The sequence below is a fragment of the Pezoporus flaviventris genome, unplaced genomic scaffold, assembly GCF_033815535.1.
Source record: "Pezoporus flaviventris isolate CSIRO_AGI_PZ_B2104156 unplaced genomic scaffold, CSIRO_AGI_Pfla_v1 ptg000097l, whole genome shotgun sequence".
In the NCBI taxonomy this organism is placed as follows: Eukaryota; Metazoa; Chordata; class Aves; order Psittaciformes; family Psittacidae; genus Pezoporus; species Pezoporus flaviventris.
In genome coordinates, this window is record NW_026892645.1 from 8,495,848 (window position 1) to 8,521,878 (window position 26,031).

The 26,031-nt window shown below is 44.4% G+C and overlaps 1 protein-coding gene across 2 annotated transcripts in view; it reads right to left on the reverse strand.

Annotated features, from left to right (window-relative positions):
* PAPPA (pappalysin 1) overlaps positions 1-26,031 on the reverse strand; it is a 365,052-nt gene that overhangs the window by 126,396 nt on the left and 212,625 nt on the right. For both annotated transcript variants that reach the window (XM_061477061.1, XM_061477060.1), the window contains exon 3: positions 1,288-1,433. In XM_061477061.1, the coding sequence (XP_061333045.1) occupies positions 1,288-1,433 (146 nt within the window). The remainder of the gene's footprint in view (positions 1-1,287; positions 1,434-26,031) is intronic.

Here is a 26,031-nt window from a genome sequence, read left to right on the forward strand (position 1 = left end):
GAAGGGGCTGGAGGCAAGTCAGAGTGGAAGTGGCTTCACTTCCAGCCTAGCTCAGCAGGAGACTGGATGTGTGTCAGTGCCAGTCCTTGGGAAGTTTGCTCGCAGTTCTGCCAGAGCAGCAGCAAAGTTGCATGTCACAATAAAGCATTCACTAACTGAGGTAGGGCAACGGCTTGATCCAACCATGGGGCTTCTCTCAGCTATGGTGACTATAAAGAGATGTTAACATCTAGGATTTGGCGTAATACATTTTTGAGCATGGAAAAGCCTCCCTGACTGATGGCTCGAGTTGTAGCTCAGCTCTCACAATATGCTTTAGAATAATAAACATCATATTTTACTCTCCTCGTCTAGCTTTACATTTGCCACAGCTTTTCTGTTTTGCTCAAGATGGGGCTGGGTAATATAAAAACTGGCTGAAACAGCCTTTCATAAAGCCTGAACTTGGCAGAAACTGGACTTCACTTCCAGCTTTGGAAGGTCTGGACAAGCTAGAAAATAGCTGGGAAATCTGTGACAATCCCTGCTCTTATAAGATGACCAGATGAGGTTTGTAGCCCGAGGGAGGTTTGTGCAGTTCAGAGAAGTACCTACACACTCAGTAGGTGCCTTCTGAACCAGGCTCATCTGGCACTTTGCAAGGAACACAGGTCCAGTGGCACTGCGGGTGTCAGGGCAATGAGTCATTTGGGAGGTTGTACAGCTTTGTCTGGATGCCTGGGTTCCAGCAGCCGTACTCAGCAACCTTGTTATGAAACATGCAAGGCAATCCACAGGGTTGTGAACTCCTTCTAGTTCCACTCAAATGAACATTAGAAATACAATCTCTCAGCAGTTTGCTCTTTTGCACATTGGTAGAGAAAAACAGCCACAAATTTCAGCTGCGAGGGAAATTAATTGAACACTTACTAAGGAATGAACTAAGGATCAGAACATAATAGGCTGAGGTTAAAAATTCACTTCTGTCTAGCATCCCCACACCTATCTCCCCAAATCTTCTTTGCAAAGTGCTCCCATGGAGTGAATGCCCTGTAAAGTAGCTTCACTTAAAAGGTGAAATACTTTCAGCTTGACATCATCTACAAATACCATAATATGCTTTGGGTTTATAACCTAATATTTTCCTGGTTGAGAGCCAGTATCTGGGAATCGTGAAATACTTTTTTTCCCCTGACTATATATTAGAGGAATGATAAGAAATCAGAACAGAGCTTAAAGCATATTTGTCTTTCCTTCTTAGTGCCTCGGAAGAATGCTTTACAAAGAAGAAACATCTTTATTGCTCACCTAGATGCATCAAGGCTTCCTTGTCCCAGGGCCAAGTTGCCACTCCAGCCAGCTCTTCCTCGGAGGAATTGGCAAAGAAGATGTTGAGGTGTGTGGATCCATCCAGTTTGAGGATGTTCTTCAGTTCGTTGACATCCAAGTATGCTCTGTAGGAAAAGAAAAGCATTTTGTTTTCTAAAGGTGACATGAAAAGCCACAAAGTATAGAAGAAGTGCTGCAATCCAGGCAAAGATCTTATAATATCCTGCATAACAGTCACCTGAGATATTTTAATAACCCACTCCCTAACTTTGATTGCTTTGCATTCATACAGTGAATCTTATACAAGGATATCAGGCCATTGATTAACTGAGGCCACAAAATCCAAGCTAAATACATAAAGCTGTACACATTCTGAAGATAAGTATAGGAATCTACTTATTATGAATGTAATTAACCACATATTATGGTCAGTAAATCTCTTATATCAGCAGTTACCTTGCACATTCCCTCTAGGCTGTTTATTATTGTTACCTCTAATTTTCCTTCACAAGTTTCACATCTTCAGGCTGGTGCAGCAACACACACCAGCTCACAAAGTTCCTCCTTTAGCACCAGCACCAGCCACTTGTAAGAGGATGCAGATGGTCTAACCTTGACACTGGATGCTTGGAAATTGCTATTTATTGAAAGCCAAGTTGTGCCAAAAGGTCTCCTGGCAAGACATCTCTGCAGGAGCGGTACCATACTGTGACATCAATTCCTAAGGCTCCTTAGGTGTTCCCCTCCCTGGTGAGCTGTATTTCTTCTTAGCTTTTGGTATGTCTGGAGGTTACAGAGCAATCTGCTTGCAGATAAGCCAATCCCTTAAGCCTAATGGCCATTGGAAGCACTCTTTGCACTCCTTTAAGGGAGGAGACTTTGTCGATACTGGAATAGAGGAGCTACTCACAGGGCATGCGCCATGGTACAACACTGCTTCCATTGGAACTCTGATGCACACAGAGTAAAGCTGGAGAAAGTGAAGCATAAGAGTAACCCATTGGTTCTCTGTTTCTAGCTCACAGTTTTGATATGAAGCATGCTAACACAAGATCTCAAACCCAGGTAAGATGCACTGTCTTCACTTGACAGGTGGAAACAACAGAGAGATCACACTGAGTCAAGCACGGCTGTCTAGCTTGTAAGGAAAGGACACCATGATGGTCTTGAGCAGGTTGATTCCTGCTTCCTAAAGTCCCCCTCTCCATCTGTGTATGGGTGTTCATGGGGCTCACACAGCTCTCACAAACCAAACACATTCAGTGAATAGGGTTCCTTGCATACTTTGCAAGGCTTTCGTTCCCAGAAGGGTGAAGAAAAAATAGGGGACTTGGATCAACACCAAGATCTTTCTGTCCTTCCCTGGAGGACTCCCCAATGGAAAACACATTCATATTTCCACAATAGCTTCCCCTGCCACTTGCTGAAGTCATTGCCTCCAAAATAGCACACGGCTGGGTGTCCCCAGGCCCTCGCTGACTCATGGAGGAAGACGTGCTCTTTGGGGACCCCAGTGGAAGGGTATGTTTCCATTCCATACAGTGTTTATCTTCCGATCAGATGTGGATGACATCCTGAAGGACAGGTCAGCACTGTGACCCCTTACACATTTCTCATCTCTCCACTGTTCCCAACACATCTATGGAAAACACACACATCTTCCCCTTAGCTCCTCAAGCCTGTTCTGCATGTATCTGCAGAACCTTCTGAGGCTGTGTGTAATCTATGTCCATGATCTTCTTTGTGCCTTTGAAAACACCTCTTCTAAACATGGGCTCATATGTGTCCACAAGCAACAGTTTGAGATTACATGAGAACTAATGTACATTTCCAGACGAAAGCATAAGTGCATTGGGACAATATGTGATGGAGGATGCACGCATGGGAAGGGGAGGATGTGTATGTGTACGTGTACGGTAGCATCAGTAGAAGACAGTGAGCAAAAGCGTAAGAGACAATGGCTGAGTGGTGTGATGCTTTGTGCAAGAAAGAAAAGGACAGAAACAGAAGCACTGTGTATCTCTAAGTAGAAAAACGTTTGTATGTTTTGTATCACAGTGGGAAAGAAAGGCCTGTATTGAGACCGTGGTTGTTGACTCTGGATGCAGGCACTCCATGGCCTATGCAAATCCCTGTAGGAGTAACTATAATCAGACTCCCCTCCTGAGATTACCATTTTTATCCCCACTCTTCTCTTATGGTTTCAAATAATCTAAACTAACATTTCTTTATTCTCAGCTGTCTCTTTGCTTATTGTTTACACGATCCCATCCCCATTTATAGCCTCAGTGCATGGCCACAAGGGCTCCCTCACTTGCACACAGGCTCTGTGCTTCAACATCTAGGTACATGGATTATTACTGCAGACAACATCCAGAGCAGGCAGCATTTAACTAATTGTTAAATGATGTCAGTGCATCACTGAGACTGAACTCCTCTTACGTAAATTCACCAACTCAACTGGACTTGGCTTTATGGCATTTCTCTGACCACCATTTCTCTGCCAGCCAATATAAGTCTGCAAATGAATATATTCAGAAGGTGTAAGAACAGAATGTCCAGAGGATTTTTAGCAAAGGGGCTGCACAGGACTAGGTGTAGGCAGATCATGTTTGGGAGGAAGAAAGCGCAGTAAAAGCAGTCAGCAACCCCCAACACATAAACATGCTCCAGCACTTAGCTCAGGCAAATCCCTTGTAAGCGTGTGGACATGTGCCTGCATGTGCGTGCATGAGCTGAGGTGTGAGTGTGTAAGCAAGGCTTTGGATTGTGCACACATGCGAGACAGCCAAGAGTATGCATGCAAAGGAACCAGCGTGTGTGTGTGTGTGTAAGAGATAAAAACACGAGCTGGAATTCTATCCTCTCCTTCCTCCCCGTGTTTCTAATAACCTCCCATCCCTATCCATCATCACCACATTCCTACACTCAAGGAGGCATAAATTAACTACTTTTGCAGTTCATGTCCAACTACGTAGCCGCAGGCAGCAGACCCAACAGTTACCAGGTCAAAATAGCTTTCAGTTATTGCATTGGATGAGGCTGCCTCCCCCCTGCTGCCGCGGCTGCTTTGTTATCAGCCCAGACTATCTGACCCAATGCAATCTGCGAGCGCTGCTTACACTTCTCAAGGTTATGTGGGTCCCCTGATAGAGGACATAATGTCTGTCACATGGGCTCGTGCCAAAGAGAGCCAAAGAGCCCAGCCTTTCCAGCACTGCCAAACTCGCATTTCAAAGACATGAGTGCAGTCTTGGAAAGCGATCAAAGCCTTCCCAACTGTCATTAGAATATTTCCTTTATGCATCTCTCCGTGAGTGCCAGCAACATATTTCATAAAATTCATTGGCTCGAGATGGTACCTCCAATATAAACCTGAATGGGGGAAACTGTCAGGGCAAGCCTATGTGGAAAACAAAACAGAACCCAAAGCACAACAAAACACGTGTAATTCCTGTAATGGAAAAAACATACGATGCTGGATGCTGTGAGCGTGCCTCGCTCAAGAAAGCCTAATGAGCCTATTAGTGCATCATAAAAGGTCTCGTTTGCAGGAATCTGGTTTAGACATAGAAATTCTATGGGCTGTTTAAGGCCATTTGGGACACCAAATCATATCAGGCAATGTGCACATTCCCACCCAGATCTTTTCATCGACTTTTTTGTCCAATGCACAGCTTCACTTTGCTTTTTTCCCTCCACTGCAGTGTAAATGGCCCCCTGGAACTCTACAGCAGCTCGCCCTCATCCAGTAAGCCCCAGACCTCAATCAGTAATATGCATCCCGTGCAATGCTCCAGTTTCATTCTAATGGAGCCTTCAGCTCATCCAGCAGTGTCTCGCCACACAGCCTGCCCCATCAGTCACAGGAGCCATTAGCCCCATGCCTGTCTCATCTGTCAAACCCATTTCCTGCCCATTTGGGCTGTGGCTTTGCTGGAGCAGGGCTCATTCCCAGGCAGGGAGGTGAAGCCCACAGGCTTTAGCTCCATGGTTCCATGAAGCTCCCTTCTGCTGGATCCTCAGCTCCAAAGCCAAGCCCAGCTATGAATCTCTGCCACTTCACTACAAACACATTCAACAATGGCTTTTAAACTCAGTGGGTATCCAGTCTAATCATATTAAATCTGGCCTTGGTGGCTAGAGTCGAGCAGTTTTGTAACTGGGTTGGAAACTTTTCCTCCCCATTTTCTTCCAGGTCAGAGAGTGGCTTTCCCGTGTTTCCCCAGTGTGCCTGGGGTGTAGCCTCTTGCACTTGTGGTTGTTTTTGCAAGGAACAGAGTTTTCCAGCCCTTATTGTTAGGAAATGTTTTCTACTGTTTGCTCCCAGTTATTCCCTATTTGACTTTGTTTTGGCTTTTTTTTTTCCTTCAAAGACAAGTGTCCCTTTACAGCAAGAAAACAAACAGGGTACTTAAGGGATTGTTTGCAAGACCCCACCCAAGCACAGAGTAGGAACTTTGCTATCTGCTCACTATGGAGTACGGTCTCCAACTGCCTGATGAGTTTGTTAGGAATAAAAGGCACTGCATTTCACAATCTGAAAACAAAACACCCAAACCAATGCAAAACAAAACCCCACAGCATCTTCTGAATTGGGAAGTCAGCCTCAAAATGTCTCCATTTAAGTCTTGACATGCAATATCCTACCCTTTAGGTAGTGAGTTCAGCATACTGTAGGACAGATTTAATCTGCTGGAATTAGGGACCAGTATATTGCTCTCCTTCCCAAGACTCCTTGTTTCTGCTTTCATTTGGTGCTCTCCAAAGAGATGTCAGCCCAGTTTAAACCATAGAATACAGTTTAGCAGACAAAGAGGAGGCTTTTCGGGACAGCCCTGCAATGCCTGTGGCAGATCCAGGTGTGGTTTCCACCATAGTGTGGCTGATGTATCTCAGTCGTGCTCCCTTCATCCCTCCAGCTCCAATCCTGGTCCCAGGACTGACACTAACACGTTAGAGCAGTAAAGAGCACAGCAGTCAGGATGTGGACAGGCACTCACCAGCAGCCCTGTTTGTTCAAGCAACATGGGGGCACAAGGTTTTAGGGTGCAGAGTCCACCTAGAGATTTTCCATATCTGCAGTGAACAGCAAGAACAGCTTTGAGATACATGATGCTCTTCCTGAAGATAATGGTACGAGCCATGACTCTAACAGCACTGAAAGTTGACCTTGAAATGAGGCCATTTGGCAGACATGCACAATTGTAATTTAGCTTTTCCCCCTGTGATTTCTCAGTCTTGGGTGGTTAGACATGGAACTCTCTTTGGAGACGCAGTGTTGATGCCAGTGTATAAACTGCCTTTTGTCTCCTGTCATAGAATCACAGGAAAATAGAGCTGGAAAGGATGCCCAGAGATCATTGTTGCCAGACTCCACCCCAAGACAAGGGCATCTCTATGTCACACCAAGCAACTTATCTAGCTCATACTTAAGACCACACATGACAAGGACTCTGCCACTGCCCCAGCAACCTGCAGCCCGTGTTTTAATACCTTTACAGTCACAAGCTTTACTGAAGGTCTACCTGAATCTTTTTCTTCTGCAACAGATGCACATGAGTATTTAGAATTACAGAATCAACCAGGTTGGAAAAGACCTTAAAGACCATAAGGTCCAACCGTTACCCCAGCACTGCCAAGGCCACCACCAATCCATGGCACTAAGGGCCTCGTCTACACAGTTTGTGAACACTTGCAGGGACAGTGATTCCAGCACTGCCCTGGGCACCCTGTTTATGCCATTCCCCACACAAAGGGACATTAAATGACATTATTTTTCAGCCTCTCCACACTGGTTGTATTTTTAAGACCTCTAGTCATTTCCGATGCTCTCATCTGCACTCTCAACATCTTTCTTAAAGGCAGGTCAGCAAAAGAGGACACATTCCTCAAGCTGAGAGCTTATCAGTGCCATGGAACTGTATCTTTGTCCTGGCTATCACCTACAACCTGACATAAAGCACACAGCAGAGATTTCAGACCTCACAAACACTCCTAATACTCATTCTTCTTTTTTTTTGCTTAAAGTGCTACAGGTTTATCAAAAACCTGAAAAAAGGGCAATCTCCAAACCCTCTTCAGAGGTGGATTCGCAATAAAATTTTTGTCTGACCTAATGTTAAAGATCTGCCTTTTCTGGCAAATTTAATTTTGCTCATTTCAGACAGATTGCCATAAATCATGTGAAGCAGGAAGCGTGCCTCATCTACATTTAGTTTAGTGTTAATTTAAGACACTGGTGTAAGTGTAGTAAAAGTCATGATAATTTATTGATAAAGGTATAAATCTTTCAGTGATTGGGACAGAGCCTGAAATAGAACGGAGCCAGAATATTACAAGTGAAAGGCTTCAGGTCCCAATTTAGATCCAGATCACTGCCTGTGTTCACACTGAAATCCAACTGTGTAACTGTAATTCCGACCGCATCCAAACCAGGCAGTCACTAGGTCATGTCCACAAGCATAAATTGCAAGCACTGTCAGCACATGTAGGCTTGGCAGCTTTTAAACCATTCTGGTTTATCCACTGCAACAAAATGTCCTAGTCTACAGCCCCCAAATCTGATCTCCTGTTACAAGAAAGAAGGAATGTTTTGGCAAAGGAAAACTTAATAATGATAAGGATCCAAGAGAAGACACTTAGGATGAGTGTTCAAGCATACACCCGGCTTCCTGGGTCGGCTTGGAAGCTTGGGCTGAACTCTGTGTCACTCTCTGGGACACTGCGAATGCGTTCGGGTTAGCTGGTTAAAGCTGGATGAGGGTTTTCTACACCGGAGGCAGGTCCTATAGTTAAGACTGATATTAAGCAACCAAGTAAAACCACACATGGCTACAGAAGGCTGGATGTTCAGTGATCCTAGGGTGCCATCTTTTCCAAGCTCTACCATTATGTTGCTGATTCAGGCTTTACTCACCCTATGACAAGAAATTATATATATATATATATAAAAGAAAATAGAAAGAAAAGTTTTACTGTGCAAAACATGGGAATCCTTTGGGCTTGGCTTTTCTTTATCCTGCAACAGAGACTGACAGCAGCTTCTTGGTGTAAAGCAGGGAATTTTTACAATCATCAAATCATCAGTCTCATTCCATTTGCTTTGTAATGCTGGCTTTCCAGCAGGACAGTCCTAGCCATAAGCACGTTTCTACTGTAACATTCTACACTCTAAATCTATATGACTGGAAGGAAAAAAGAACATTCCATACATAAATTGTTTGCTACTTAGGTCTAAAAATAAGTATTATTGTCTATAGAACCCTCATGGCACACCCCTGCTTGGTCATATCTGAATTTCTCATGAAAGACTGCTAATCGTGCAATCACAGAACGGTTTGTGACGTTAAAGCTCATCCAGTTCCAACCCCTTGCCATGGGCAGGGACACCTTCCACTAGAGCAAGTTGCCCCAAGCGCCATCCAACCTGGTATCCAACCTAACAAAGGATACAGCTTTATTTTATGCAATTACTTACAGATAACTTCTGGATGTTGTAAATGTAACAGCTACTTAATAAGCTGAACTGCATCAACGGCTTGGAATAAAGCTGGTGGTTGGGCTTCTCCAAACCTAGCTCTGGGTCCTCTTTCGGTTTGGTTCATGTGAGCTTGAACTTTGAGCCAAGTTCTGTTCTCACTGGGTTGCACACAAGTATCGGTGCTGATTGTGATGCATTTGCTCCAGTGTAAATCTAGAGTCAGAGCAAAATTTGATTCTCAAAGTGCAGCTTCAGGTTCAAATCCAAAATCTCAAAGGAAACCTGCGTTGAAACGACCAATTTTTGCCCAATTTCTGGCCAAGGCAACTTGCTTTTTTAAGGAGGGAGGCGGGTTTCCTCAGATCTCCACACGGATTCTCTCAAAGGTTTGTAAATCCTTGCCAAATCCTCCACAAACCTGGGCTGAGATTCAGAAATACAGTGAAACCAGATTCTTTTTTTCCCCGGCACTTTTGCTGCTGGTTCTGGCCAGGATAAGAAAGAGCAGAGGCTGAGGGAAAAAGAATGGGGAACAAGATGATGCAAACCTCTTCAAATGTCATACATGTTCTGCCTGAGCTCTGGGCAACAATCTGGGGAGGCTGTTAATATACAGAAAATTATCTGTTCCCTCTCTCCCTTGATCCTCCCAAGGATTAATGCCCACTCTTTATACAAGAGACCCCACCTTTATATACCCTTTAGGAGATTTATAGAGAGTTGCAGTGCTGCAGACCATAAATACATGAGCATTGAACCTTCTCCCTTTGCAAGGTCTATGTCCAAGAGCGGAGCAACACTTGAGTTCACTCGTGCAACAAGAACTGAAAAGCCCTGTTTCCTCACACAACCATTAAAGATAATTAAGTAAACCAACTACACAAAGCGAGGAAAAGATCTGCTGGCTGGCCAACATGCAGGAAGGAGAAGGAAAACAAAGGGAAAGCCTTGGCAAGGAGAATTGTGATCTTACTGTACAATTAACTTCTGAGACAGTGAGTAAGATTAAAGAACGGAACATTTCGAGACGCATCTCTTTCAAGCAGCAAAGCATTATGAAGCATAGATGCACATTTCACAGGCCTTTGAAATCAGCAACACTGGCAGGTTTATTTGTTTTGTCTCTTTTTCTTTCTTTTACTACTTTGGGATTTTTTTCTCTCTCTCCTTTTCAAGACTAGAGCCAAATGACCCATGAGAAATGTACTGTAATTTGTCTCTTATCCATCCCTCATCTCCATCTGATATTCCCTCTGCCCTGGTTACCCTGATGTTTTTCCAGACTCTACAGGCTGAACCATTGTAACAAGGAGAAAAGTCAAACGAGAAAGAACGAAGAGGAGTAAGGATACTTTCAGGAACCCGTTCAGTTAAAACAGATTCACTTTCCCACTTTAGGAAAACCTCTTTTGGCTGCAGCAAACCTCACTCACGTAGACATTAGAATTTAAGTCAGTATAGGAAGGTGTGCGTGTATAGATAGATATATATATATTAGGCTATTTTAACCATCGGTTATGCTGTTTGGCACTTCCACAGTGCTTCCCCTCTGGGCCTCAAAATGCTTCCTAAACATGAAGAGAGAAATTCCACTCTGGTCAAAGCCCTGACACAAGCCCTCTGCACCGCTCCAAACCCCGTCCAAGGGCTTAAGTGATACTAAAGTGGAACAAGAACCCTTGCACTGGGCCTCCCCTCGAGAGGTTTCACCATGACTGAAGATGCCATCAAATAGCGAAATGAAATAATTTGCTTTGTCTTCTGAATGGGAAAAATGAGGTAGAGAACTGCAGCAATTTGTCCAAAGTAACAAAATTATTCCTTGTGACAGCGAGGATTAGAAACTCGATCTCTTGAGCCTATATCCTGTGATAATAAGGATCATCTTTCTTCTACATAAGCAGTGGCTTGTGTTGCTGATCCTTTAACGGGTGGCTCCTCATCATATTTTACAAGCCTTCACTCATATTTTATAATCATTTACTCATATTTTACACTCATTTACTCTTATTTTACAAGCTCCACAAAAGTCCTAAAGATCTCATGCTCAGCACACGAAAAGCCAGAGATCCCTACAGTAAGAAGCTGGTCCTTCCTGAATCCTTCAGCTTCACTCTTCCTGAAGACAATGCACCACACTCACTTCAGAAACAGATTTTCCTGTGGAACCAGGGCTCTCCTTTCCATTCTAATATTTGGCATTTGCATACCACCTCTCATCCCAAAGCTTCCAAGAACAACCGACAGATACGTGCGTAGCACACTGCACAGCAGTTCACGTAAAGGACACTTTGGTTACAGTCACCAGAACAAACCTGATTTTTTTAAGGAAAAGCAGGAATGCAGCCTGTCATCACTCCCTTGAATCAGGTCAAGAGTTAGGTAGAGCCTCTGTTAATCAGGCTGAAAGTTGGAGATCAAGAGGAAGCTTGAGGCTTTGACACAGAGTTTTCTTTAATTATAGGAGTAGCTCACAGCAACTCTCTATATTAAAGCTGTCTAACAATTTCCACTGCTAATATTCAACTCCAGCCTGACTTTCTCATCTCCATCCTACTGGCTAAGGGGTCAGGCTTGCGGTCACACTTGCAGCCTGCCCAAACTAGTGCCTTGCTGTCAAGGTTTGGGGTGCTTCTGGAGCACTGGGAAGTGCTTTGTGTCCCCTCTTTAGAGCCCATGGACAGCACGGAATTACCTGCATGGTTACTGCTCTGCCCTGGGCTCCATCCACCTGCCCTATCTGCAGGCAGGATGGGTCAGGACCCTGACTGGGTGAGCTCTGCTGGGTCACCTACCATGGGAGTACCTGGCATTTTTAGGGAGCAAAACACAGGTCAGGGTAGGGAGCACTGTGTCCTTGTGCTCGCGGTTAGGTTGCAGTTACTCATAGCTCCTCAGAAGGGTTCCTGTTGGGGTGTGCAGCTGGGACTTTAAGGGGCTGGTCCTTCAGCATCTTCCCTAATCAACACACAGTGAAAAAACGCAGGATGAAAAAAGGAACAAGATCAAATTCTTTGCTCCTTTCATCTCACTTTTTGACACTAATCCTCCCTGCACATAAACCCCGTGCCACAGAGTGAGATATACATTGCCATTGGAATGAAGAGCGACTTGAAATCAGGCCGACATCAGCAAAAAGAATAAAATCATATATAACCACAAAGGACCTCGCATGTTTATTACAGACACTTTTGGAGTTGATGGGCCAAAATAACCACTCCAAGTATGCATCTTGCAAAACATCACTTGTGCTTTGGAGATGCCGCTTCTTTTCTGTTTTTGTTTTTACAACTCATGGACTTTCAAATCTCATTTCTTAACCTCCTGGCAGGGCTGTGCAGAAAGCTGGTCCTGCTGCAGTGGGCAGACCATCAATGCCTTATGGATAATCCCAATTTTCCTCTTTTCTGAGAAAGAAATGAAAATCTGGTTCAAATGCTTGAAATTTCCTTTTATTTCATTTTATGCAGGAAAGGGTAGGAGACACCAAAGTGAGATCACAGAGAACATAGTCTGGTGATGAAGGCTTCAATTCAAGGAAACCAAAAGCTTGTGCCCTGGCACTAAAAGCCTCACATTTCCAAAGTACATGAGAGTTTTTCTCCCTGTTACTACAAAGGACTAATATAGAGCTGGTTTGTTTTCATGGGTACCGATGGATCATACTAATAAGTCTTCAACAGTGAAGTCTTGAACAGGTTTTTTAAGGAAGGAAAGAAAATGGAATAGTCAGATCCAAAAAGCCACTATATATTACAAGATCTACAAAAGCCACTTGCTCTTGTTCTTTCCCAGCAGTGAAGAGATTATGAGGAAACAGAAAACATCAGCCACTGAAACAGAAATACCACATAAGAACATATAGCTTTGAAGTTCCCAGAAACACCAACACACCTGCAATGAAAATAGTTCAGGGTTGCAGAAAGAAAATACTGTGGATAGTGTATTTTCTAAATAATAGTAACAATAATAATAATTATTACTGTTATTACTATAATTATTATATTCCTACTCATTAGGAAGACAGAAATAAAGGAAAAGAAAGAGCAGGAGCATGGACTTTGTCAAGCAAGTACTGTTGGGACATGAAACGCAGTAGCAATGGCTGTAACAGATCCTGCTAACACAACTCCCTGACAGCAAAATCCTGCCCCTCACTTCTCTCTCTGGAGCCAGAAACAAGCAGCAGGAGGAAAGATGTGAACATGCCTTTCCCAAACACTCAAGAACTTTCAGACTTTCTGGGTTTAAAATCTATGCAGGACCTGCAACTTCTAGATACAAGCTAAAGCAAATACCATTGCACGTGTGTGCTCTGAGAGGGAACATGTCTTGAACTGAGGGATGTATCAAGCAGAAGTAGTCCTCTATTCCTTAAATAAAGGATGGAAGAACATTTGGGTTGCCTCACATATGGATCTGCTAACGTGTATGAGAAAACAGGCACTATCAGTCCAAAACATAAGGCTGATTGTAAGCATTCCCTGGAGGACACATTTCCCAAGACCCTACAAAATTGGACTGGCAGCTTATGAAACGTACAATCCTGATCCAGCATGTAACAGTAAACTATAGGAAATCATACCCATATATTTGGCCTTCAGACACAAGTGCAGAAATTGCCTGTTTTGGCACCACAAGCCTGTGGATCCACTTGAATCAAACACAGACCCTCTAGCAAAGGGCTCCGAGAATGCAAAGATCTGTTCCCCATTGTGGGATACTAACACAAGAGGGGGAAAACTCTAATTTTCCTTTATGGCAAATCTCTTGACCAACTTTTGTCACAAGTATGACTCCTATAGACACGCCACACAGTTTAATTTCCCCTTAACATTTGCACCCTCTGCCACTCTGATTTGCATCTCTCAACCACACATTGACTTTCGCTCTGGTTTGCTGCAATGATTTATTGGTAACAGGTCACTAACAACTACTACAGGCCTTAAGATCTTGATGACTACAAAACCAGCTTTGCAAAGGATTCAGCAAAAATTGCAGGTTGTCATTTTTGCCCAGCCTCCCACAGATAGACCCCAAATTATACGAACCCACATTTATAAAACATACTCTAACGTGAAATGTCTTGCAGCTCTCTGTCAAAGACAGAGGAGGGCTGTTATGAATTCCCTCACTTCCACAACTCCTCTGCTGCCAGCTCAAGTACATCTCAAGAACTTTACAAAACCTGACACTGTGCCTTATTCAATTGTGGGGGAAGAGAAGGTGTCCTGGAACCACCTCCTGGACTAATTCTCCCTGATGGTTTTCTAGATCAAAACCTGGAAGTGCTTCAAGTATTGTTCCCAGATGGATAAAATACGAACTCTGTGTCTGATCTAGATGACGATAGCTAAAGGTTTGAGCCTGCATTTTAAAGACATTCTGAAGCAAAAACACATGAATACATCTATCCCCAGAAGTAAAACCATTAGAGGAACTCTGAGTGTATGAGAAGGAAGCCAGGAACTCTGAGCCCTTTTCTGAATCCAATTGGGTGCAGGGGGTGAAAATCAAACAGCACAGATTTCTTCAGGCAAACTGGGAGAAACACTCTGATGTGTCTGACGGAAGCATTTTACTCTGTGTTTGGAAGTTTATCATGACCGATCAATTCTGGAAGAATTAGTGAGTGAGTTCTGGTTTTTGGCACTGACACAGTCGTGGTAAAAAGGCTGGAGGCAAAAGGGAAGTAATTTTCATAATGCTGTGAACTGTTGCCATCAATCCTTACCCAAAACATTTCTTCTACTTACTCTAGTGCAGTGCTGTTCTGCAGGAGCTTTCCTCTTAGCTGTTGCCCTTCGTCTCGGGAAGGCTCTCGACCTCACTCGTGCTCTGGATGTAGAGATCCAAGCCAAAGCCCAAAGTCTTTGGGAGTTCAATCTTTCTACGGACTTCAAAGAGCTTGGGATATGTAACTTACTCCAGACAGAAAGCATAACATACGTTTGGAACATTATATACACAAAAATAGAAAAGATTGAATGACTGTTAAGGAATGCAGTGATGGGGAAGCCTGATGTAAACCGGGCATGGCATTTACGTACCTATTTTCAGCCTCTAACCTCAGTGCTCTGAATCCTACTGGAAGCACCTACCTTTCCCCCAGCAATTATAAAGACTTGAAGATGTAATTCTCTAAATCATGCCTACGCTGTGTGTCTATACCTGCTGTGAGCAGATGGCGTGGCTGCTCCCCTGAGGAACTGAGCAACGACTACAAATAACCAACGCTTATCCGCAGCACTTAGTGCAATAACAACATCAAGACTACACATTTGGGGAGGAATCAGCAGCTTTCAGAATTAGCCCTTAACAGAAAGAAAGTCAAATGCGAAGGCGAAATTAAACCCAAAGAACAAATATATTCACGTATTTTGAACAATAAAAGTTTGTGATTTGCTTAATATTTCTCATGCCTATATTTGTCTCCGTTTGTGCTTGCTGAGGCTGAAGACAGGAATAGAGCATCACCAAGCTCGTGGAAATCAGAAGATCACAGAAAAATGCTGTTTTGTAATTGTTCTCAACCAGTTCTGCAAACCTAAGCAGTTCGGTCGGTCTGGAAACATTTCCATCCTCCCTTGATGCTCATGCTCACATGAAGCAAACCAAGCTCCAGCCTTTTTGACATCTGCCCACGTTCTCTAAAGGAGTGTAGCATATTTCTGTATTTACTTAGAACTTTTCACCAGTTCATCTCTCCCTGTCTCATTCCGAATGAATCAAAACAAATAAATGAATCGGGGATACATGAAACAACTTCAGCAAAGCTTTTCAAAGGGGATTTTGATACCCACATGCTACTAACAGTCAGTGGGTCTTGACTTGGGAATATAACCCCCTTTTGTGCCTTTGGAAGGTGCACAAAAGAGGGTAGATGTTTACAGTGATGGGTCTATTAATTGATATCATCTGGATTTTATGTTATTTAATTGACGTCTGAGCTTTGACTGCAAAAGGAGCTTCAACTGACACACTCCTTTCTGCTCAATGCTCCATATCCCTAAATGAAGAACATAATCTCACATCTTCTTTGATACACAAATATACTTTGTAAGTCTGACACGGGCACAAGCCTCATTACATCATATCATGGAAATTAGAAATGAATCAATAAACAAAGAAGCAAACTCCCGATCAGCTCGTTCCTACCACACAATGTGGAATTCTTCACATTTTACCCCTAATCCCATGTCTGATCAACTGAAATGTCTTCGGGGTCAGGAATGCCTCCGCTTCCTTTTGGTATTTCTTTCACAGTCTAATCACATCTCAGAAAAAGCTGGTATTTTGTGCCTATGTGTCTTATCTTTATCCTTTGTGTAATCTGGGCTGCTTAGCGCTGAAGAAATAATTCGGCAACATACTTCATGCGATGGGGCAGATCCTTCATAGAGGAGAAATACTGGCATGGCCCAAGTAAGGGATTAAATCCCCTTCTTGGCATCTTCATTTTTACTGTGTCTTTCGGTATAATTTTGACATGGAATTTTCCTGGCATAAATCACACAGGTTTCCCTTTCCCCTTCGCACCATGCTGCGCAGCGCTGTGTTTTGGTAAATCTCATCTATTAATAGTTGCCCTCTGTGGCTATAAAAAAATACCTCAGTAGTCAAAAGCCAACCCTTGCTAGGGAACAGCTGTGGATGCCTGAATGCACGCAGGACCCGGCATCCCAGAGCAAAGCCCTTTCTTGGCTCCATGTCAGAGCAAAGCGATTAAATAAGGCCATAGTCAAGCTAACGGAAAAGGAGCCCCTTCCCTGTAAGGGTGAGAGCGCCCGACTCCAGCGTTAGGCTGGAGGAACATCAGGGTATTTCCATTTTCTCACTGACATTTTCTGGCTCCTTTTTTAACTCGGCAAACCCCCCTCCCGTGTCTTCCTCCCTCCATCCACCCTTCTGTCAAGTCTCAATAAAACCTTGCACTTAAAGAACTAGGACAAAGACGTCATCGACAGCGAGTATCAAAGGTCACAGGGTAGATTTGAAGGTCTGGTCTACTCTTTTTTTTTGGTTGTTGTTTGATTGATTTAACTGATTAAAGCGTTTCTGCTCTTCCTGTGCTTTCAGCAGCATCCTGGGTAACTCAGGGGAAATTCAAACCAACCAGCTGTGATCTGTATTACAAAGTCAAGGCTGGAAATACAACACAAGGATGTTGATGGGGCCATACTGGAAAGGGTGAAAGGAGAGGAATATGGTCTGCTAGTAAAGTGACAAAGTGCTTTTTAGTGTGAGAATGAGGAATATTCAGCTTAGCAGAGGACACAGTCCCTCATCATACCACTGCAGGGTATCAGCCCCATCACAGAGGGGCTGATGGGTGACAAAGTACCTGGCTTCAGGCAGCAGGAATCCTTCCAGATTTCACTTTAAGTTTTCATCTGCATGGACTGTAGCTCTTGACTATCAGGAATTGCTGAATTTCAGGGACTTCTATACAAAGTGTGAGATGCCACAGCCATCACAAGGGTCAGTAGTGAAACAGACTGGGAGCATCAAATCCTCTGGAAACCAAGCTTGGGCTCCTGCACTTACAGCACACCAGGTCTGAGGCTGCACTTACAAAGCCAACAGCACGTAACTTCAACACACTTTAAACTTCCCTAGGGACATTTCACAAAGTGTCTTTGCGAAGATGACAGGAAGGATTTGAAAAATCAAGTCTTGTGCTAGGGACACAAACTACCACTTACAGAAACATAGAAAAGTTTGGGTTGGAAGAGACCCTCAAAGGTCATCTAGTCCAGACCCCTGCAATGGGCAGGGACATCTTCCACTAGAAGTCCTCACTTCCCACTGATGTCCTCAATTTAGTGACACAACAAGGTTATAATACAAGAAGTAAATCTATTCCGTAGTACCTATTGATACTATAGCTCAAAGGATGCATTTTGAGGCAGCAGGAAGAATTTTCTTCTCCAGATCCCTGCAGCTGAACCACTCTCACACAAACCAGTGGTGACACATCTTTTCAACGTCTGAGGCCAAAAGTATTGTTAAAAGCATCGCAGGTAATTGCCACTGCTGTCATTCCAAACCACTGCTGTTTCCACTATTTTACCATCACTAATGTAACCCAGCAAGTGTCAACAGCAAACACGGGCTGCTTCTGCCATTAGGGAATGAACGGCAGTAACGCATTTCACAACAAACAGCTCACAAAGTATCAATGGCCATCACCAGATCCTTAACTACAATCTAAGTGAGATGTTCTATGTTGAGTGCAGCCCAGAAAGCCAATCGTATCTTGGGCTGCATGGCCGGCAGATCAAGGGAGGTGATTCTGCCCCTCTGCTCTGGCGAGACCCCCCCCCTTGCAGTCCTGCATCCAGCTCTGGAGTCCTCAGTACAAGAAAGACATGGACCTGTTTGAGAGGGTCAAGAGGGGGCCACAAAAATGATCAGAGGGGTAGAATACCTCTGCTATGAGGAATGGCTGAGAGAGTTGGGGTTGTTCATCCTGGAGAAGAGTCTGGAGAGATCTTATTGCAGACTTGCAGTGCTTAAAAGGGGACTATAAGATGGGGAGAGACTTTTTTAGCAGGGCCTGTTGCGGCAGAACACGAGGTGATGGTTTTAAACTGAAAGAGGGAGACTCAGGCTGGATAAGAGGGAGATTCAGGCTGGATGTGAGGAAGAAATTCTTTACAATGAGGGTGGTAAAACACTGGCACAGGTCGCCCAGAGAGGTGGTGGATGCCCCATCCCTGGAGACATTCAAGGCCAGGCTGGATGTGGGTCTGGGCAACCAGATCTAACTGAAGATGTCCCTGCTCATTGCAGGGGACTGGACCAGATAACCCTTGAAGGTCCCTTCCAACCCAAACCATTGATGATTCTGATTCTAAGGTTTGCTATAAACTACTCAAACATCTGGGTACCTCCTAAAGTAATTGGTCTGCAGGGTGCAGGTTTTATCATCTTTTTCACTGGGGTGGATTGGCCACAAGAGTCTTTAAAGAGTGGTACAAAAAAAACCTGCTGAAACTTGTACTCCTGAAGAATTTCAGAAAGATCAAATTAGGCCCCAAACTCTGATCTTGGTTTCAATGTGGTCCCTTTTTTTAGCAGGGGTCCTTCTACCAGAGTCTCTCCTTTAAAAGCCAAAGGAAATTAAAAGTGAAAAACAGCACTGGGGGAAAGTGAAGTGTGTGCTTCAAACTCACACATGCCAGGAAATTTAGAGTTAAAGGTGAAACTCCACCCAGAAGAACTCCATAATGGAGATACTTCAGCGAACAAACATAATGTGTCTGAAATACAGAGACCCAGTAGGGTGCACTAGGTATGGAGTTTCAGCCTTCACTCCAAATTTCCTGGCTTTTGGGAGGCTTATTAGAGTTTCATACCCCAAGCATTTAAGTAGTCCAAGAAGTGCCCTCAGCACGGCTTACGCTGATCCTTGTGGAAGCTGAGAACAAGTACTCTGATGCTGTAGCTACCCATCCATTATTAATGAACCTGAAAACACTTTCTTGCAAATTTATGGTAATTTGGAGCTCTGAAATGATGTGCTAACTGGGTAGTTTCTGTCGAGTTACCCAGAGAAACTCCGAAATTGCAAATTACTCCGAACAAAACTGAAGGACAGGATTTCATTGACCCCAGCAGAGCACTAGCTACTAATCTTCCTCCACACTATGTGTGGCAAGTAACTCTGCTTCAGCCCAGGCTGCAAGCAAGGAAACTCAGAATTGCTTTTGACAGTAGCGGTTTGGATTCCTGGTCTAAATACTCTACCAGGCTATGGGATGGGGCTATATCCATCTTGTTCCTCAATGGATCTGGCTCTAATAGATTAAAAACAACTATCAGCATCACGATTTTCTATAACAAAGCTTTGATGAATACCTTGCAAGTGTTGAAGTGGTTTCAGAGGATCTCAGGAATCCTAAAAGATTTGTTGTGAGGCTCCACATCATTGAATTTCATGATAGCTGTAGGGGAATTATAACCAGCAACTCTATGTAGCCCCTCTAATCACCCACACCCTTCATCCTTCTCCAACAGGCACAGAAAGAAAGTTTTATGACTATCTGATGATGGGTGTCTTGACATAGACTATCTGATGATTTCAGTGGGAGTCCTGATGAATAGCTAACACAGAAGATATCACACGTACTTTGAAATCGGCCTCATCAATCGCTCTGCACAAGTGTATCTTAGCGGTGGACAGCTGCAAAAGTGATGGGACAGCTCCACACTCTCCTGATGCTGGGGTGTCAGGAACAACGAATGATTCTCACTGCAGTTAAGAGAAGATAAATTGAGATATGCACTTCTTGGGTTTCCCCTCACCCTGACCTGTGCAGAGGAGGGAGCCTACACTGAATGGAGAAGCTGTTTTGGGGCAAGAAGGAAGACAGAATAGGGAGGAGACAAACCAGGACTTGAAACACCAGGAACTGGTTCCAAATAAGTCCAAACACATGGCCAAAAGACACAGATTGCGCTTTACTGGTGCCTACAGATCTATCTCTGCATCCTTTCTCCTTCCACTTTCCATCACCTTTCCATTTATTTCATCTCCTGTCCTCACTCTGTTCCAGCTACCACATTTGAACATACATACATGCATACATACACCAATCCCTGACATACATTCTTCACACTCTGAAATCCCACAACAGACCAACAAACTTACAAAAGAAAGACTGCAAAAAAATCACAAGCAACAATTTCTTAGGAGAAATCATTTTTTTTACCAAATCAACTGATTGATTTGGGGAAAAGAATTTCCAAGCTCATAAACCCTTCTTTATAATATACTTATGTTTTTCCCTAACACTATTAATTGCCTTAAGAAAAGATATCCCTCCTGCTGCTGAAACCTGCCTTACTTGTAAGCTTTAGCTCTCTCAGCTACATCAAGAACATCATCGCCCTGAAAATCATAGCACTGGCACACCAACACCTTTGTTGGCAACATGGATGGTGGGATGGAGCACCCTCAGCAAGTTTGCCAATGACACTAAGCTGTGCGGTACGGCTGACACATTGGAGGGAAGGGATGGGATCCAGGGGGATCTGGACAGGCTGGAGAGATGGGTCAGTGCAAACCTCATGGAAGGCCAAGTGCAAGATCCTACACCTGGACTGGGGCAATCTCAAACAAAACTACAGGCTGGGCAGAGACTGGATGGAGCAGCCTCAAGGAGAATGACTTGGGGGTGCCGGGTGAGGAGAACCTCCCCATGACCCAGCTTCAGTGTGTGCCTGAGCCCAGAATTCCCCCATGTGCTGGGCTGCACCCCCATGGCGTGAGCAGCAGCTCAGGGAGGGGATCCTGCCCCTCTGCTGTGCTCTGGGGAGACCCCCCCTGAGTCCTGATCCAGCTCTGGGGCAGCAGCACAAGAGGGACGTGGAGCTGTTGGAGTGAGCCCAGAGGAGGCCATGGAGATGCTGCGAGGGCTGGAGCAGCTCTGCTCTGGAGCCAGGCTGAGAGAGCTGGGCTGGGGCAGCCTGGAGAAGAGAAGGCTCCTGAAGGGGAGACCTGAGAGCAGCTCCAGTGCCTAAAGGGGCTGCAGGAAAGCTGGAGAGGGGCTTGGGACAAGGGGTGTAGGGACAGGCCAAGGGGAATGGCTTTAACCTGGCAGAGGGGAGACTGAGATGAGCTCTTAGGCAGAAGCTCTTCCTTGTGAGGGTGCTGAGGCGCTGGCACAGGGTGCCCAGAGAAGCTGTGGCTGCCCCATCCCTGGCAGTGTTCAAGGCCAGGTTGGACACAGGGGCTTGGAGCAAGCTGCTCTAGTGGAAGGTGTCCCTGCCTGTGGCAGGGGTTGGAACTGGGTGAGCTTTAAGGTCCCTTCCAACATAAATCATTCGACAAGTCTGTGACTATTATCTGCTGCTTCTGTTCAGAACTTGCATCTCTTTCCAGTCTTTCTATCACATGTACTGAGGCTGCAGGCAAATCCTCTGTGGCATAAAGGTATTTTTCTACCCAAAAAAATATAACCTACTTATAAAAACTGCTATTTTCTGAGTAATCACACTTTTGGGTTGGCTTTCTCCCCCAGCATTAAGTTCACAGATACCGGGCAAAGGCAGAGCTGCTAGGCCAGCATTCATGCCTCTGTTCACATTGACATTTTCAGCTGTGACTATATAAAGAAAATTCACCTTATCATCCTCACCCCTTCTCCTGAACCCTGTGAACCCACTATGTGAAGGCACCAGTAATGCTGAGGGTTTAAAGTGTGGCTGCACAGAGCAAACTCCCCCAGGATGTAGCACAAGGCAGCACCATCTCAGCTGAAAGATTTCTGTACATTTCCACTGGCAGCAATAGTGAAGGGATCGTTAGGAAAAATCACAACCAACTGAAGTACTGTTTGCCCACATCCAGCAATCCATGCGAGAGGCAAAGTCAAATGCATCGCGCTCATGGATGATGTAAATGGAACATGGTGGAGGTGGCTGCCCTGTATTTCCCTGAGGGGCAGCTATTCCTTGCAAGAACTGAACTCAGATTCCTATCAGAAAAAAGGCCTGAAAGAATGGGAATGGCAAAGACAAGTGTTTCACCTGGTTAAAATACCCTGTGGTTTGCATCCTTCTCTATGTGAAAGGTCCAACCTCCTGAATTTACTTTACAGAAGGTTTTAGATGGAGCAAGTTGCTCTAGTGGAAGGTGTCCCTGCCTGTGGCAGCGGGTTGGAACTGGATGAGCCTTAAGGTCCCTTCCAACCCAAAACAGCCTGGACATATAGGTACATATATGTACATATAGGTCTCACACCATATATGGGTGTACATATAGAACTATATACATATGCACGTCTTCAAATATGTATATATATCTGAATTGATCAGCAACGAGAAGAAAACCACTTATACCCTGCTTCTTTTCAGACCATGAGAGGGGATGAGCTCCACCAGAGGCTGAGAAGAGCATCACTGGGGTGGCTGGTCCTGGAGGATGCAGAGCTGCAGAGCTGTGAGGGGCAAATTCAGACACCGTGCTTGCAAACCTTCACTGTGGGGTGCATTAGCACCAGAGAGTGTAATAAGACTTTAATCTATTGTCTCCTACAAGGATTCTTAATGATCTCTGATACTTTGCTCAATAGATTTTATAGGCTGTCTTCATTCCAAGCATCCTGCAGTTCGACCAGACAGTGATCTTTCTACATAATGGAGAATGTCCATGAAAGAAACCATGAGTCCTATGAGTCTTGGGGAAAAAATGTTCCTTGAAGAAAAAATACTGCTGGAAAAGATGACTGTGGGTCAAGCTAAAGCGAGCAAAATCCCACTGTTTCTAGGATGTGCAATCCTGTACACAGAAATAGTTTCTTTAGTACCTAAGTCCTGTCTATATCAGAATTCAATAATAGACTTATAAATGTCAGTGGCCAGCATGGGAACAGATGCAATTCCTCCCAGCTGATTAACATCCCTGACATCTGGAATAGAGGACAGAATAAACAGAGAGAACAGAGGATTTCCTGTTGGGACATGGCTTTTAAGGTGACAACTACCAAGAGACAGCAGCTCTGTTCTTGAGCGTGATACTCTCCACCTTCTCAACAGCCCTGGGGCTGGTAATTAAAGAACTGGGCATTTAATGCTGAATCCCTAGACAAAAAGTCAGGTCTTTGCTATATGTCTGCCTGATACCTGCATGAATGCAGGAATCCTTGATGTCAAGAGCTATACAATGGTCTCTTCGAGGCAGGGGATTAAGTTCTCAAGCTCCGTGAATTGAAGAGCTTTGATGAATTTCTTCTGTTCTTTTTAGTGTTTAGGATTAGGTGGAAATTAGTCTTTTATTAGGAACCAAGGAGTATTTCTTAGAACTCTTCTAACTCCTAGAAAAGGGCATTAAGTATGCCTCCCTCCTCCAGAGTAAGTTGACCATACTTTGTAAAGAAGCCTCATGAAAAGACTTCCAGTGGAAAAGAAGGATAAAGAATAAGAGGCTGATCTGGTCAGAAATCCCATGGGGGAGCCCTGAAGTGCAGCCACAGACCTAGGCTGTGGATTAGCCAGCTACCTCCTTCTAATGCTACTGCTGTGGTCCATGTGGCAGAGCATGGTGTGCTCTTCATATGGGGCTCTGCCATACTTATTGCTGGTCAAAACCACATGGAGATTTCTACAGATTGTTCAAGCATGCATTCAGAGTCTAATTACATGTACCTGCAATGTGTCAGTGCCCTTAATCTTGAGCAAGCTGCTGTGACACAACACTAAGCTCTGCTTGACTGCACAATACAAGTGTTGGAAAAGGCCAGGGAGAAGGGTGGGATCAGCAGGGCACTGGACACTCCAGCACCTTGGCTTGGGGTCACCCTTGCATTTGCAGTCAGGTGCTGCAAAATAGACTCTGGAGCTTGTACAGCTCATCTCTGCCCCTTGTTTGGGCAGAACTGATGGGCTGTAGGAGCCTTCAGGGCACACATGTGGATGTTGAGAAAGCCTGTCCCCAGGGTCACTCCTTCTGAGGGGATTTCCAGCAAGTATTCGGTAGGTTGTATGAATCAAGCGAATCTGAAGGCTCCAGTAGCTTTTACTGCTTCAGGGATTTCATCAGCGTTTTCCTAAGAAGGCTTCAAGGGGAATGCTTTCTTATCTGCCCATGCGATCCTGTGGTGAAGCCTGATGTGCAAGCCCAATACTACATAAAAGGAAGAGCTCAGTTAACCATAGGATGGTGCAAGAACTTGCCACATCAAATAGCACTTACAGAGCATGATTTCCTATGATCCCTTGCTGTTTGTTTCAAGTTTTTCTGAAAAGGAGCCATGGTAGGTGTCATGAGCTCAAAATCCTCCCTATTTTGTAAGCAGCAATATCCCAAATAACACAGGGAATGTGTCTTTGTGGCAAGTGGTGTTTATCCTTGCTCCTTCCCTTTGTATTGGGCCAGACTGTATGATCTTAGCATGTTCTAATTTCCCAGAATTGCAGAAATAAAGACAAGCTGAACAATATTTGCAAATCTTGTGCTGGGACTAAATACATTTTGTCCCACTCTCATGAAATTAATAAAAAGAAGTGAGGCAGATATTCTTGGATAAAGCCTGCTGTGTTGGCTAATGCTAACCAGTCCTTTGTTTTTTCCCTGTAGGCTAATAAAAAAGAGGAGAGATGATCTAGTTGGTACCACAATGTTTATTGCTGAGCAGCTCTGACAGCAGAGTCCCCATCTACCAGCACTGTCCCTCTGGCAAACTTCTTTATGCCACAGTATTTAAATCTCTATGCATCAACATCCCCAGTACCTATGGCACAGGATCTTGGCTCTTTAGAGGAAGATGTTTCTGGAGAAGTGCCAGGAGTTGGAAGCAAACAAACGAAAAACCCATTCCTGCTGCTGGGATCAGCTCTAAAGCCACCACAGTTGTACCACAACAGTGACTGAATGACACCATCCAAGTACCCAAGCACTTTGTCCAAAGTGCCAAAAGGATCACAAGAAACTTACAATGCAGATCAAAGTTGTCTTGAAACGGTTCCAGTGATCTCACATCTGTGGTTGCACTTGGTTAAGGAGCATCCACAGAGTTTGTTGTAACAAGACTCATAACAACTTTGTCCAAGGATGGAGGCTTGGGACTGAGACAGTCAGAAGAAGAAAAGGGACTAGAAATGGATACAAGGAGCAAAACCCAGTAGCATCTGACTGCCTCTCCAGTACCAAGGAAGACTGTGAAGAGTCTTTATAGCACAAGGCTCAGGAAATTTTTTATTGGTACCATTTCATCTTTCCCTCCTCCCCCTTTCCTCACCAGTTGGAAGGCTCACTTCTCTTTCTTCTGCTGTTGTTAGACTGAACTTTGGCAGAGGAAATACCTGGAATTAAATGTGAGCTCTCAGTGGCTGTGGAGATGCCTTCATTGATGTGGTGCAAGGCCTGCACTAGAGGGGACTGAGGACTCTTTGCCAATGAAAGTGATGACAAGAAGGGCTGGTAATGCAAAATGGGCCCAGATGGTGCCAACTGAGTCACAGATTTTGACTTAGTCACTAACTGGCATGGTAATCTCTCTCAGGGAATGATGCTGAGGGCAATACCAAAGCCAAACACGGGGTTTGAATCCTCACTCTTTAGTCAATGAAGGCTTTGCTGCCAAAGCCACTGCCCCAAACCTGTATTTGTTAGCCTAAATACTTCAGCCTTACAAACCTCATGGCTAAGCCCACGGCCCTAAGTGTTCTATTTTGCCATACTGAGTGCAACACCCAGCAGAGTGGTGGGTATGAGCTCAGTCTAAACATATCAG